General features: G+C 45.8%; 1 protein-coding gene across 9 annotated transcripts in view; it reads left to right on the top strand.

The window, feature by feature from the left end:
- Positions 1–47: 47 nt before the first annotated feature.
- Positions 48–15,963, top strand: part of LOC133488194 (ankyrin repeat and SAM domain-containing protein 1A-like) — a 100,742-nt gene continuing 84,826 nt past the window's right edge. For 2 of the 9 annotated variants that reach the window (XM_061795799.1, XM_061795789.1), the window contains exon 1: positions 48–621. In XM_061795799.1, coding sequence (XP_061651783.1) covers positions 443–621 — 179 coding nt within the window. In that variant the 5' untranslated portion in view covers positions 48–442. The remainder of the gene's footprint in view (positions 622–15,963) is intronic. The other 7 variants (XM_061795806.1, XM_061795839.1, XM_061795822.1 and 4 more) reach the window with 5 other exon arrangements.

Below are 15,963 nucleotides of genomic sequence, written 5' to 3'. Positions count from 1 at the left end.
GTCTGAAACACGAGATTAGTGGACACTTGGAAGAAACGCGGCCCGCCGCTGTGCCCACTTGTGTTTGCGCTCCAGTAGCGAGCAGCTTGTGGTGGTGTCGTGTGGAGTCCGGGGCCGTGCATGTGCGAGTCTGCCTGCGGGGGGATCGGGTTGGAGATGCAGCAAGAGGGAGCAGTTTCGAGGAAGTGACGGACGCCGAGCGGGGACTGGCCAGAGGAAGTTTGCTCCATGGTGGTGCCGTGCGCCTCAACGAAACTTTTCCCCGTTTTGGGCGCCAGCGACGCCGTGGAGCGGGCGGCCGGATAGATCAAGCGGCGGAGGGAGCTTTTTTTTCCAGAGGAATCATAACTTGAAATTTGGAGGGAAAGTAGGGGTGTCGCGGAGGAATTTCACAAGCAAACCCTGTCCTTCTCCTTCTCCTTCGGTTTTGAACGGATCTATAATGGGGAAGGAGCAGGAGCTCCTCGAAGCGGCGCGCACGGGAAACCTGGCCGCGGTGGAGAAGCTTTTATCCGGGAAACGAGCGTCGGCTGGCACCGGGAGCGGGTCGTACGGAACCGGTGGAAGTGGCAACAGCGGCGGCCACGCTGCCTCCTCGCATCCGCTCTCCAGTCTGCTCAGGTAGGCTCCATTGGAGGGAAGGAGAGGCGGTTAACTGAACAATTCCTGTCCGTGTTGCAGTGTTTCTTAGTCCAATATTAGCCCGCCCGACAATAATTGGATTATGATGACGAATCACGTCTGCTAACCCTAATTTCTTATTTTATTTCATTGCATTTCATTTAGAAAGCAAACATTGTGTCAAAGCCAACTGAGTATTGGCGCATGCTTCTTTGTTAGCTCCCAGCCAATTGTAATGTAATGTGGACAAACCAACTGCCAGGCTATCATCCAGCTACACATCTACAACAAAATAGTACACGCTGTTCTAAAAGAAACAACAACAACAACAACAACAAAAAAAGACTGACATGCATTATTGAATGCTTGCACTCTCACTAGTGAAGGTGAAGTTGCAAAGCAGACCAACTTTCATCTAACCAGCCAAATGTGTGAGGAAAGCTTTTCTGTGTGTGTTGACTTCAGTTGCAGGTCACAAGAAGGGGGAAGTCCTTGGTGAGGTAAACATTTGATGTGGTTTTAGCCACCATCTTGAAGATTTTGTATTTCCTGCTGACTTTGATGATGCTAATTTCAATACAAACTCCAGCCTGTCAAGTCTCTACATGCCATCTGCAGTCTGTATGTCTGCCAGGAATCTTTCTTATTAAAATGCTTGCTATACAACCGTAAATGGATGATATTGATATGGCCATTGGTTGTGTGCCAGAATATACAGTTCTGTTATTTTATGAATTATAGTTGGACCACTTTTCCCATTGTACCATTTTGAGACTAATGGCCCGCAACCCTAGTGAGGATAAGCGGTTCAGAAAACGGATGGATGGTCTCTTGCCAAGTTCTTATCCACTCTCCCATTAGTTGAAATATTGGTGAACCAAAACAGCTTGGAGTACCTCAACTTGTTCTGTACGTGATTCTTTTATACGCTCGTAAATAGAATCATTTTACTCCAAGTCGTCTTGGGTACGATGCATCATCTTCAAATAAGGATGAACATCTGTCAGTCAAAGCATCCTACCGCATTTAATCTTAAAAGCTATTGTAAAATCAGAAGGGATGCATGGTTGGGCTCCTTCTGCGGACCGTGCAGCGTTTCCCCCAAGTTTAATTCCATTAAAAACCTTCCAATCGGAAATCCAATTTAGAGACATAGTTAGTTGACGGTTGAGACTGACTGCCTCAAGAGTGTGGGCTGACCACAGTCTGTCATGTCACCTCTTTAGACTAATTAATGGGAACTCTGTGTAATTAGTTTTCTCAGAATTTAATAAATATGCCACTAGTTAAAGGCCTCACAGTGAAATACTACATAAAGTAGAATATGGTATAACATTTTGCTCATTACGTGTAGTATGATTCCCTATACTTGCATTCTTTCTACACTCTAGTTTATCATTATTATTATGTGCTATCGATCTCATGAGTGAAGTAACAGATTCATGGGAATTTGTACAAAATAATTTAGCTATAGCCAATAAGGCTACCTTTATTAACAATCCAACCAAATTCATTATTATTGTTTAACGCTCTCTGATGTGTGTTTTCACTGGCTTTTGGTGTCCTTGCTTTGGAATGTGGCACATGTCAAGACCTGCAGTGTTGTTATAAGCATGTAGTTGTGCTGCTAGTATCTGCGGAATGTCAGCTTTCCCAGGAGGCCTCACCCCAGTGGTTGCCATGGGAAAGGCACCGACCCCAGCATGTTTAAATGATGCCGCGACCCTAAACGTACGTTCCATTAAAATCAAAACGAGGTGGATAGGGCTTCTTCAAGTTGCAAGGTCGCGGCCTTTGAATTGGCTACATGTGCAGCCTATTTAAAGCACAAACAACAATCATTTCTCCAAAAATTGCATCATTATCGTAACACAAAAATGATTTAATCCAATAAACCGAACCTCTCGTGAGTGCAGAACCTTGGAATCCAGCTATGCATGAGCCTATTTCAGGATTTATCCCGCATACTGCGACTCGTATTGCACAATTACAATTGAAATTTCCTTAAATGACTGCTAGGTAAAGGTATTAAAATCAATTCATTTAATAGTCAGAAAATACATTAAAAGGTACTCAGACGCTAAGTGCTTCCACATAGATATCTTTCAACACAGTCTAGTAGCAGTCAATGTAGAAACAAACTTAAGACTGAATCAACAGTGCCTCTACAGGTTTCACCTAAGTAATGCAAGCCATTTTGCCTCAATTTCTTCAAGAAGCGATTGACAATCAATTCCACTCAACTTGAAGAATTTTTAAGAATGAATTGATCAATTAATTGATTATTATACCTACACTGTCTACAGTGTCATGAAAATGTATTGGGCCCCTTCTCAAATTTTTATATTTTTGCATAGTTTCCCCACTTTAATGTTTAAGATCATCAAACAACTGTAAATACCAGACAAATATAACCCAAGTGAACTTAAAATGTAGTTTTTAAATGGTGAGTTCGTTGATTAAGGAAAAAAAACGATTTAAAGTTACCTGGCCCTGTGTGAAAAAGTAATGGCCCCCTAAACCTAATAATTGGTTGGGCCGTCCTCAGCAGCAACAGCTGAAATCAAGTGTTTTCTATAACTGGCAATGAGTCTTTCACATCTCTGTGGCGATATTTTGGCCCACTCTCCCTTGCAGGATTGTTTGTTCAGCAAAAATGGAGGGTTTTTGAGCATGGACAGCCTTTTTAAGGTCATAACACTGCATTTAAATCGGATTCATGTCCTGACTTTGACGAGTCCACTCCAAAACCTTAATTTTGTTTTTTAAGCCATTCAGAAGTTGACTTGCTGGTGGATTGTTATCCTGCTGCAGAACCCAAGTGCGCTTCAGCTTGAGGTCACAAACTCATGGTTCCATCATTCACAGCAAGTTGTCCAAGTCCTGAAAGAGCAAAGCAGCCCAAGACCATTACAACCACCACCATGTTTGACTGTTGGTATAATATTCTTTTTCTGAAATGCTGTGGGGGGCACAGTGGGCGACTGGTTAGAGCGTATGCCTCACAGTTCTGAGGACCGGGGTTCGATTCCCGGCCGCGCCGGTGTGAAGTTTGCATGTTCTCCCCGTGCCTGCGTGGGTTTTCTCCGGGCACTCCGGTTTCCACCCACATCCGAACAGATATGCACACTAGGTTGATTGAAGACTCTAAATTGCCCGTAGGTGTGAATGTGAGTGCGAATGGTTGTCTGTTTATATGTACCCTGCGATTGGCTGGCAACCAGTTCAGGGTGTACCCCGCCTCCTGCCCGTTGATAGCTGGGATAGGCTCCAGCACAGCAGACCCTTGTGAGGATAAGCGGCTCAGAAAATGGATGGCTGGATGGATGAAATGCTGTGCTACATTTACGCCAGATGTAACGAGACACACACATTACAAAAAGCTCAACTTTCATCCTTTGAGTCCAGTAAGTAAGACTTTTGCAACTTTTTGGTCAGCAGTGGTTTTCGCCTTGGAACGCTGCAATGGATGCCATTTTTGCCCAGTGTCTTCCTTATTGCCCCTCCTTGAGCCGTCACCTTGTCGTGGTGGAGGGGTTTGTGTGTCCCAGTGGTCCTAGGAGCTAAGTTGTCTGGGGCTTTATGCCCCTGGCAGGGTCACCCATGACAAACAGGTCCTAGGTGAGGGACCAGACAAAGCACGGCTCAAAGACCCCTCAAAGACCCCTAATGATGACGACAAACAATGGACTTCGTTTTCCCTTGCCCGGACGCGGGTCACCAGGGCCCCCCACTGGAGCCAGGCCTGGTGGTGGGGCTCGAAGGCGAGCGCCTGGTGACCGGGCCTGCACCCATGGGGCCCGGCCGGGCACAGCCCGAAAGGGTAACGTGGGTCCCCCTTCCCATGGGCTCACCACCTGTGGGAGGGGCCATAGGGGTCGGGTGCAGTGTGAGCTGGGCGGTGGCCGAAGGCGGGGACCTTGGCGATCCGATCCCCGGCTACAGAAGCTGGCTCTAGGGACGTGGAATGTCACCTCTCTGGCAGGGAAGGACCCCGAGCTGGTGTGTGAGGTCGAGAAGTTCCGACTAGATATAGTCGGACTCGCCTCCACACACAGCTTGGGCTATGGTACCAGTCCTCTCGAGAAGGGTTGGACTCTCTTCCACTCTGGAGTTGCCCACGGTGAGAGGCGCCGAGCAGGTGTGGGTATACTTATTGTCCCCCGGCTCGGCACCTGTACGTTGGGGTTCACCCCGGTGGACGAGAGGGAAGCCTCCCTCTGCCTTCGGGTGGGGGGACGGGTCCTGACTGTTGTTTGTGCCTATGCACCAAACAGCAGTTCAGAGTACCCACCCTTTTTGGAGTCCTTGGATGGGGTGCTGGAGAGCGCTCCCGCTGGGGACTCCATTGTTCTGTTGGGGGACTTCAATGCTCACGTGGGCAATGATAGTGAGACCTGGAAGGGCGTGATTGGGAGGAACGGCCCCCCCTATCAGAACCCGAGCGGTGTTCTGTTATTGGACTTCTGTGCTCGTCACGGATTGTCCATAACGAACACCATGTTCAAGCATAAGGGTGTCCACACGTGCACTTGGCACCAGGACACCCTAGGTCGCAGTTCGATGATCGACTTTGTGGTCGTGTCATCGGACTTGCGGCCGCATGTCTTGGACACTCAGGTAAAGAGAGGGGCGGAGCTGTCAACTGATCACCACCTGGTGGTGAGTTGGCTCCGATGGTGGGGGAAGATGCCGGTCCGACGTGGCAGGCCCAAACGTATTGTGAGGGTCTGCTAGGAACGTCTGGCAGAATCCCCTGTCAGAAGGAGTTTCAACTCCCACCTCCGACAGAACTTTGCTCATGTTCCGGGGGAGGCGGGGGACATCGAGTCCGAGTGGACCATGTTCCACGCCTCCATTGCTGAGGCGGCCGACCGGAGCTGTGGCCGTAAGGTGGTCGGTGCCTGTCGTGGCGGCAATCCCCGATGGGATGCCGTCAAGCTGCAGAAGGAGTCTTATTGGGCCTTTTTGGCCTGTGGGACTCCTGAGGCAGCTGATGGGTACCGGCTGGCCAAGCGGAATACAGCTCTGGTGGTCGCTGAAGCAAAAACTCGGGTATGGGAGGAGTTCGGTGAGGCCATGGAGAAAGATTTCCGGACGGCTTCGAGGAAATTCTGGTCCACCATCCGACGTCTCAGGAGAGGAAAGCAGTGCACCACCAACACTGTGTATAGTGGGGATGGGGCGCTGCTGACCTCGACTCGGGACGTTGTGAGTCGGTGGGGAGAATGCTTCAAAGACCTCCTCAATTCCACCGACACGCCTTCCCATGAGGAAGCAGAGTGTGGGTTCTCTGAGGCGGGCTCTCCTATCTCTGGGTTTGAGGTCACCGAGGTAGTTAAAAAGCTCCTCGGTGGCAAGGCCCCGGGGGTGGATGAGATTCGCCCGGAGTTCCTAAAGGCTCTGGATGTTGTGGGGCTGTCCTGGTTGACACGCCTCTGCAACATCGCGTGGACATCGGGGACAGTGCCCCTGGATTGGCAGACTGTGGTGGTGGTCCCCCTTTTTAAGAAGAGGGACCGGAGGGTGTGTTCCAACTACAGGGGGATCACACTGCTCAGCCTCCCTGGTAAGGTCTATTCAGGGGTGCTGCAGAGGAGGGTCCGTCGGGAAGTCGAATCTCAGATTCAGGAGGAGCAGTGTGGTTTTCGTCCTGGCCGTGGAACAGTGGACCAGCTCTACACCCTCGGCAGGGTCCTCGAGGGTGCATGGGAGTTCGCCCAACCAGTCTACATGTGTTTTGTGGACTTCGACCGTGTCCCTCGGGGAGTCCTGTGGGGGGTGCTTCGGGAGTATGGGGTACCGAACCCCCTGATACGGGCTGTTCGGTCCCTGTACGACCGGAGTCAGAGTTTGGTCCGCATATCCGGCAGTAAGTCGGACTCGTTCCCGGTGAGGGTTGGACTCCGCCAAGGCTGCCCTTTGTCGCCGATTCTGTTCATAACTTTTATGGACAGAATTTCTAGGCGCAGCCGAGGCGTAGAGGGGGTCCGGTTTGGTGGCCTCAGTATTGCATCTCTGCTTTTTGCTGATGATGTGGTTCTGTTGGCTTCATCAAGCCGTGAGCTCCAACTCTCACTGGAGCAGTTCGCAGCCGATTGTGAAGCGGCTGGGATGAGAATCAGCACCTCCAAATCTGAGACCATGGTCCTCAGTCGGAAAAGGGTGGCATGCCCTCTCCATGTCGGGGATGAGATCCTGACCCAAGTGGAGGAGTTCAAGTATCTTGGGGTCTTGTACACGAGTGAGCGAAGAATGGAACGGGAGATCGACAGGTGCAGGTGATCGGTGCAGCCTCTGCAGTGATGCAGACTTTGTATCGGTCCGTTGTGGTAAAGAAGGAGCTAAGCCGAAAGGCGAAGCTCTCAATTTACCGGTCGATCTTCGTTCCTACCCTCACCTATGGTCATGAGCTGTGGGTCGTGACCGAAAGAACAAGATCCCGGATACAAGCGGCCGAAATGAGTTTCCTCCGCAGGGTGTCCGGGCTCTCCCTTAGAGATAGGGTGAGAAGTTCGGTCATCCGGGAGGATCTCAGAGTAGAGACGCTGCTCCTCCGCATTGAGAGGAGCCAGATGAGGTGGCTGGGGCATCTGATTCGGATGCCTCCCGGACGCCTCCCTGGTGAGGTTTTCTGGGCACGTCCCACCGGGAGGAGACCCCGGGGACGACCCAGGACACGCTGGAGAGACTACGTCCTTCGGCTGGCCTGGGAACGCCTCGGGATCCCCCCGGAAGAGCTGGATGAAGTGGCTGGGGAGAGGGAAGTCTGGGCGTCCCTGCTAAAGCTACTGCCCCCGCGACCCGACCCGGATAAGCGGTAGAAAATGGATGGATGGATGGATGGATGGATGGATGGGTCTTCCTTATTGTTGTGTCATGAACACCGACCTTAACTGAGTCAAGGAAGGACTACAGTTATTTAGAAGTTGTCCTGAGTTCCTTTGTGGCCTCCTGGATGAGTCATTGCTGTTCTTCTGGGTTAATCTTTGTAGGCCAGCCACTCCCGGGAAGGTTCATCACTGTTACATAATTTCTCCATTTGAGGTCAATGGCTCTCCCTATGGTTTGCTGGAATCTTAAAGGTTTAGAAATGGCTTTGTAACCCTTTCCAGACTGATAGATGTCAATTAGTTTATTTCTTGACTGTTCTTATATTTGTTTGAATCGTATCATTTTGTTGCAACTTTTTTAGATCTTTTGTCCAACTTGATTTTGTCAGACAGGTTATGTTTTCAAGTGATTTCTTGATTGAACAGGTCTGGAGGTAATCAGGCTTCGGTGTGATCAGTAAAAATTAACCAAAAGTTGTGATTAGCCACAATTAATTAGTGATTTAACAAGGGGGGTAATTACTTTTTCACACAGGGCCAGGTAACTTTGAATGGTTGTTTTTCCTTAATCAACAAAATCACAATTTAAAAACAACATTTTAAGTTCACTTGGGTTATACTATATTTGTCTGATATTTATACTTGTTTGATGATCTTACACATTAAAGCGTGGAAACTATGCAAAAATATAAGAATTTGAGAAGGGACCTAATAGTTTTTCATGGCACTGTATATCAGCGCTCTATAGGAATAGCTCTTTTCAGTAATTTTCTGGTGTATTTTGTGAAAACATAAGCTATAGTTGTGGGTGAACTCGAGGTAAGATAAAGTACCTGACAAGACAAACAAAGAGTCTGCCCACTGAGGGGGAAATGAACAGAGGAATGCTGTGAAATTTGGACGGACACCCTGAAAGCTTAGCCAGATGAAGGCTTGTCTTGTAGCTTCACAGCCCACATGCTTTGTCCAACTGACAAAGCCTTGAAGGATGGCTTTTCATATTCATATAAGACCATTTTGGGGCTTTTCTCGCCTGTTTTGGTCTTACAAAGAAAATTGAGCGGTCATCTGGCTAGAACTAGACCGCCTATTTAGAGTGCCCCCCTCATTTGACTCCCTGTCGGCCAATAGAAGTCTGCAGTATTTTGGGACAGGATCAGCTGCAAAGGGTTCTCTGGATCCAATACCGCTTATTGTTTTGCAGGAGGGTTACTTTTCATACGGACTATAATGATTTGGTTTGCATTTTAAGTGCTGGGCTCTGCTCCAGATGCTTCCATCCCATTACAGCCTCTATTTCTGGCTCGTCCTAAGCAGACCTAAGTTGTCAAACTGGAGTCACCTCTACATTTTTTTTGCTGGATAAATCACATAATCTGCTCTTAAAGAAAAAAACAACAACAATAAAGTAGCTCTCTTGAAATGAGTGTGTGCCTATGTGTGCAGTTTGAAGGTGGACTGATTGCCTCTTCATAGTTTGTCTGTAGTACATCCAAATCATGAAAACTCCAAATTCCAAGTTGTGCAACAGTACTGCACTGCATTTTCATTCTGAGGTTAATGTGGAGCTGCATCACTTCTAACCTCTGAACTCAGAAACTCTTATCTGGTAGTAGGCAGTGTGGGGAGCTGGGAAATCCATGTTAGCATTCCAGGAGCATCTGAGTTTGGGATGCGCTGTGACGTTTACAGTTCGTGTTTGTGTAGTCCGAGAACAAGACACCTCGAAACAGTGATAAATTCCTCATATGTGTGCGGGAGGAGCTGAAAGTGATAACGACTGTGTTATTGCATGAGGTTTGTAGCCTGAAATGCCGCAAACTAATGTAGACAAATATTGCAGAGTCATTAGATATACACAATTTAAAGGCAATCATCTGTTTTCATCCTTCCTTGATTATTTTAGTTTGAAAATAAATATATTGCTGAGTGTGTTTTCTATTTGGGGCAGTATTTGATACCAAAATAACTTACCGTAATTACACTGATCATGCTTACTACGCCTAACCAACCATCTATTTCCAAAGCTTCTATAAGTTTGTATCGTAATCAGGCTGTCATTTTGTCAAATGTATTTGGCCGCATAAACACAATAAAAACGTTTTGATGGTTCAACACTGTTTTTGCATTCAACGTAATACATAAGCAACACTATACATTTTTACAGGTCACTCCAAATATGCGCTGTGTGCGGGAGCGGAGGGGTTGTTGGGCACTGGCTTGTGTAGAGTAACAGTGTTGATTAAACTTGACTTTAATTTGATCCCACTTCAAACATAAAGCATAAAGTGGACATTTGTGGTGATAGTAATAATTCAGCCATGCAGGTGGTTTATTTGTGACGTGTCAATAACATGATGTCATCTTTAGTGGATGTCGCCATGAAATTAAATAATTTAGGAATGACTGTCTTATTTCTCCCAAACAGTACCTTCCTCTTCCCGTCTCTCCCGTCAAAGATTAGAATGCTTTGTTTTTTCTTAATCTTGTCAATGAGATCAATTTAATATAGTTGTTACTGTGGTTGTAGTTTACAAAGTCATAGAACAGCACTGTATCATACTTAAATATGTTACTTTTTTGCAAACTACAACTACTGGTACACCTCTTTGACGAGGACAGTCAACAATTACTGTTATTATCTTTGTATTGGCTGATTAAAAAAAAACAAATGTAGCGGGGGGTCACACTACTCTGTTTTTGTCAGACTTTACAAAACCAAAATAACTCCACACTGCCAAACGTTTTGGGCCTTTGTCAAAGATGTCATCTGTTGAGCCTCGGGCAATGTCTCCCGTTGTTTCTTGCAAGGGAACACTAATTTTCTTTTGTTTTTTGAGTGCTCTCACACAGCTGCAGCAGTAGGCTACAACCATTAGCATCTGTTGCGTGCTTCTGCTAATGTGCTGTGTTCCTCAACCTAAATTGGCATGGTTGTATTGACAACACATAATTGGTTCAGCATGAAGCAACTCACATTATTATTATTAGCTATTCGTATTGTCTGTCGTCGTAGCCATATGGCCATAGCCGCTAAACAGCAAGACTGAGACACCCACGGAGCACGCCACCTCAATGTTGGAGGCCCCTCCAGGGTTTATCCACTGGCCGCGGTTTTTGTTTGCGTCATGCCGACATCGTGTTTCCGCCATTTTGTTTTGGCCACAAAATGCACTTTTGGGCCATTTTCGGCTGGAAATTGTTATCGCTAATCACTAACAGATAAATATTCTAGTGTTGAATCTTGAGCAACCAGGAATAATTCTCAGAGCTAAAAAGCTTCAACAACTTTGATTCAAATCATTTAACATCTTTGATATAAAATGACTATACTTGCTTTGTTGTCTCCTTCTTTGCCCTAGACCAGTGTTGCTTCTTGTGTGGTGCATGAAAGGGTGCAAAATGGACTAGAGTAATCCCTTATGTGCTTGTTAATGTTCACTCCAGTTCAAGCTCTCATTGAAAATCTTGCAATAACAAATACCTGGAGATGAAAGGAAACGATAAGACCTCTGAGAGTTGATTTTGTTTGTGTGGAAGAAACACTGAAATATGGGCCCTGCTGTGCGGACCTACGCAGGCCCGCTTGTTGCCCATTAGCGTTCCAGACATTTGGTCTGTGTGGTCCTGTGGATGGCGTCGCCCTCCATCTCACACTATTCCCCTCTCAGCAGTCTTCCTGCCCACCTGCTGGCTCCACAGCCACACTCCTGTTCATATCCCCACTTCAAACGTGACACGCACTCACACACACAGAGTTATGGCACTTGCTTCATAGGACGCAAATTACTTTCTTTGCAAAAGCTCAACTTTGGACATCACTTTTGTCATCTAGAAGAAGTCATATAAAAGTTCTCATGCATTAGTTAGCATGAGGTTAACTAAGCAGACACACTTAAAGCATGATCAGAGAATCCTGTATTATATATGATCTGTAGAAGAAAATGAAACTTTGAAAGCTTTTTTCTGGGTGGGTGATAAGAAGCAAGCATTTGCCAATGTGTAGCGAGTACCAAGATTAACCTCATTCAAATTCAAGCAAAATACTTGATAGATGTTGGTGGGTAGAGTCACATGGTAGCAAGAATATGGGCTGTGAGCGTGCGATTTAATGTTTTCTTAGTTGCCATCCTTCTTTTCTACAAGTCTCTCCTTGTTGCCAACATTGCTTTTCATGCCCATCCTTTTGGTTCTGCTACAGGCCTTTTGAGTGCTCCCTTCTTAGTCTGTGGGCATCTGAAGTTAATTCACACCTCCTGTGACCAATACAGTATATGATGTGTTGAGCCCCTTTGTAGCCTTTGTATTGAACTCGATCACACACTACTGTACAGCGGTTTTCGTTTCGGTAACGTAGCATTACACTCTCTCTCATCAATTCTTTATGTTTAACTTTAGGAACTCTGATGTTCTTGTCCAATTATTCAATGTATTGCTGCCTTGAAGGCGCCACAGTGGCTGACTGGTTACCACATCCTCCTCACAGTTTAGAGGTCAAGGGTTCAAAATCCGGGCTCCGGTCTTCCTATGTGGAGTTTGCATGTTCTCCCTGTGTCTGCATGGGTTTTCTCTGGGTACTGTGGTTAACCCACATTTCAAAGACATACATGGTTGGTTAAATGAAGACTAAATTAGGGCTGCATGTTATTTTGTGTGAGCATCGTCATTGCGATGTATGTGTGCGCAATAGTCACATCGCAGGGTCTGCTGCAATGTTGGTGTACTGTAATATGCAGTTACTAAAATCACACATTTCCACCACATTCGACCAACCTGGTATATTCAACATTGTGGAGATTGTCCATCGCTTTGCCTTTCTTTACCTGGTACCAGGGTTGTAATAACGTACAGTAAAACCATTCTGCTATAGTATGGCATATTTAAAAATGTGTTTATGTTTAATTTACAAAAATGAAGTTCTTATTTGCATGTTTTCCTTCCCTTTTTGCTAAATTGCAGACTTCTCAAGTGGACTTTTAGGTTTGTGACTGTTAGACACAGAGAAAGTAGGCTTGATTTTTACCTCCTGTATTTCCAGTGAAAGTGCATCCAGTTTGTTTTCTTGTTGAGTGTATGGTTATTGTGACAAAGCTTTTTAAGTTTTCCTGCTGTTGATTAAGTAGTCTAAAGATGTCCTGTTTTTGTAGTACTTCAATCACCTGCTGTGTCAGAGAGACAAACATCTTGTCTGCTTGCACATCTGCCGTTCGTGGTGGGAGACAGCGGCATTATAAGACTCTCGGCAGTTGTCCCTTTCTGAGTTTTCCCCAAAAGACGAATAACCGACGTGCAGGTTCTGGGAAGGCGCTTGCTAGCTTGTCAGTAGCCGTTTCCATTAGCAACGCATAGCAACAAAGCTTGGACGTAAAAATTCGCTCCGCAACAAAACTTGCGCTTCGTCTGGCGAGCGGTCAACATGACGGTGCTGCCAGATGATGTAATTTCTAGGCGACACATAGTAAGTGAACTACAATTCCCAAGGACTGTTCTGCCTTCCTTCCGTATCCGTTCTTTATCTACAGTGGGTGCGGAAAGTATTCAGACCCCCTTAAATTTTTCACTCTTTTTTTATATTTCAGCCATTTGCTAAAATCATTTAAGTTCATTTTTTTCCACATTAATGTACACACAGCACCCCATATTGACAGAAAAAAATGGACTTGTTGACATGTTTGCAGATTTATTAAAAAAGAAAAACTAAAATATCACACAGCCAAGTAGTTAGACCCTTTGCTCAGTATTTAGTAGAAGCACCCTTTTGAGTTAATACAGCCATGAGTCTTTTTGGGAACGATGCAACAAGTTTTCACACCTGGATTTGGGGATCATCTCCCATTCCTCCTTGCAGATCCTCTCCTGTTCTGTCAGGTTGGATGGTCAACGTTGGTGGGCAGCCATTTTCAGGTCTATCCAGAGATGCTCAATTGGGTTTAAGTCAGGGCTCTGGCTGGGCCATTCAAAAACAGTCACGGAGTTGTTCTGAAGCCACTCCTTCCGTATTTTAGCTGTGTGCTTAGGGTCATTGTCTATTTTGAAGGCGAACCTTAGGCCCAGTCTGAGGTCCGAAGCACTCTGGAGAAGGTTTTCGTCCAGCATACCCCTGTACTTGGCCGCATTCATCTTTTCTTCGATTGCAACCAGTCTCCCTGTCCCTGCAGCTGAAAAACACACCCACAGCATGATGCTGACACCACCATGCTTCACTGTTGGGACTGTATTGGACAGGTGATGAGCAGTGCCTGGTTTTCGCCACACGTGCCACTTAGAATTAAGGCCGAAATTTCTATCTTGGTCTCATCAGACCAGAGAATCTTATTTCTCACCATCTTGGAGTCATTGAGGTGTTTTTTAGCAAACTCCATGCGGGCTTTCATCTGTCTTGCACTGAGGAGAGGCTTCCGTCGGGCCACTCTGCCATAAAGCTCCGACTGGTGGAGGGCTGCAGTGATGGTTGACTTTCTAGAACTTTCTCCCATCTCCCGACTGCATCTCTGGAGCTCAGCCACAGTGATCTTTGGGTTCTTCTTTACCTCTCTCACCAAGGCTTTTCGCCCCCAATTGCTCAATTTGGCCGGACGGCCAGCTCTAGTAAGGCTTCTGGTCGTCCCAAACGTCTTCCATTTCAGGATTATGGAGGCCAATGTGCTCTTAGGAACCTTAAGTGCAGCAGAATTTTTTTTTGTAACCTTGGCGAGATCTGTGCCTTGCCACAATTCTGTCTCTGAGATCTTCAGGCAGTTCCTTTGACCTCATGAGTCTCATGTGCTCTGACATGCACTGTGAGCTGTCAGGTCTTATGTAGACAGGTGTGTAGTCAAGTCCAATCAGTATAATCAAACACACCTGGACTCCAATGAAGGCGTAGAACCATCTCAAGGATGATCAGAAGAAATGGACAGCACCCGAGTTAAATATATGAGTGCCACAGCAAAGGCTCTGAATACTTATGGCTGTGTGATATTTCAGTTTTTCTTTCTTAATAAATAAATCAAATTTCAACAATTACGTTTTTTTTCTGTCAATATGGGGTCCTGTGTGTCCATTAATGAGGAAAAAAATGAACTTAAATTATTTAACAAACTGCTGCAATATAACAAAGAGTGAAAAATTTAAGGGGGTCTGAAAACTTTTTGTACTCACTGTATGTATTTATCTGAAATAGATACATTTAAAATCAACGCAGAAAGCTCATGTATGAAATTAAAGATGAAAACAAAGCACATTTTTGCTATAGTTATAGTTTAGTTTTGCAAACGTAAAATGTCGTTTTAGTTAACATTTAAAACATTTCTTTCTTTCAATTTCATTTACAAAAATGTTTTTTCAGTTTTAGTAATTTTGTTTGTTTTCGTTTACCATAATAACCTTCCCTGTTACCACGTCACAGACCACTGACACGTTATTTATCTTGTGTCCAAGAGCACCGGACCCTGAGACAGACACCGTATTACTAATTCATCCATCCATCCATTTTCCACTCCGCTTATCCTCACTAGGGTCCCAGGTATGCTGGAGCCTATTCCAGCTAACTGCGAGCGAGAAGCGGGGAACTGGTTGCCAGCCAACTGCAGGGCACATATAAACAAACAATTATTCACACTAGCATTCACATCTACCGGAAATTTAGAGTCTTCAATTAACCTACCATGCATGTTTTGGGGATGTGGGAAGAAATCGGAGTACCCGGAGAAAACCCACGCAGGCACGGGGAGAACATCCAAACACCACACAGGCGAGGCCGGATTTGAACCTGGGTCCTCATAACTGTGTGGCGGATGTGGTAACCAGTCGTACACTGTTCCGCCTTACTACTTCATATCAATAAATTTGTATCAATTTTCCACGTTCAATTTACTGTACAAGTTCACCAAAATCTCTTAGTGTTGTCACTCTGTAATTGCTTCGCCACCACCTCTCCTATTGGATTGTGCAGTCTGTCGTCACAGCAGCACTGTTAGAATTGAAAGTTTTTCATCTCGGGCGCATTAACTGTCGCAGCACACACACATACAGCAGCCCATACTTACACAATGATGGGTTGGTCAATGGTGGGCTGTGCTAAGTGCCTCAGGCCTTGATACTCAGGTTGGCTCCAGGCTATCTAGGTCCGCCGCCCCCTCCAATTACAGCTCTAAAAAGTATAATTTCCAAATATTTGGCTAAATGACATCTTTTTTTTCCATTGAACATGCCTCGGAGGTACCTTTATTAAATGTAAAAAGAAAATACCATTTTCAAAATAAAATCACAACTCTAATTTGCCCGTAGGTGTGAATGTGAGTGCGAATGGTTGTTTGTTTGTATGTGCCCTGCGATTGGCTGGCATCCAGTTCAGGGAGTACCCCGCCTCCTGCCCGAGGATAACTGGGATAGGCTCCAGCATGCCCGCGACCCTAGTGAGGAGAAGCGGCTCAGAAAATGGATGGATCGATGGAAAATAAAATCAAAATGTAGTTTCAACAGTAAGTACTTGGTTTTCAGAAAACCAGTAGCTAGTGTTACAGTACTT

The sequence above is a fragment of the Phyllopteryx taeniolatus genome, chromosome 1 (genome assembly GCF_024500385.1).
Source record: "Phyllopteryx taeniolatus isolate TA_2022b chromosome 1, UOR_Ptae_1.2, whole genome shotgun sequence".
Lineage (NCBI taxonomy): Eukaryota > Metazoa > Chordata > Actinopteri > Syngnathiformes > Syngnathidae > Phyllopteryx > Phyllopteryx taeniolatus.
This window is presented reverse-complemented; position numbering and strand designations above follow the sequence as displayed.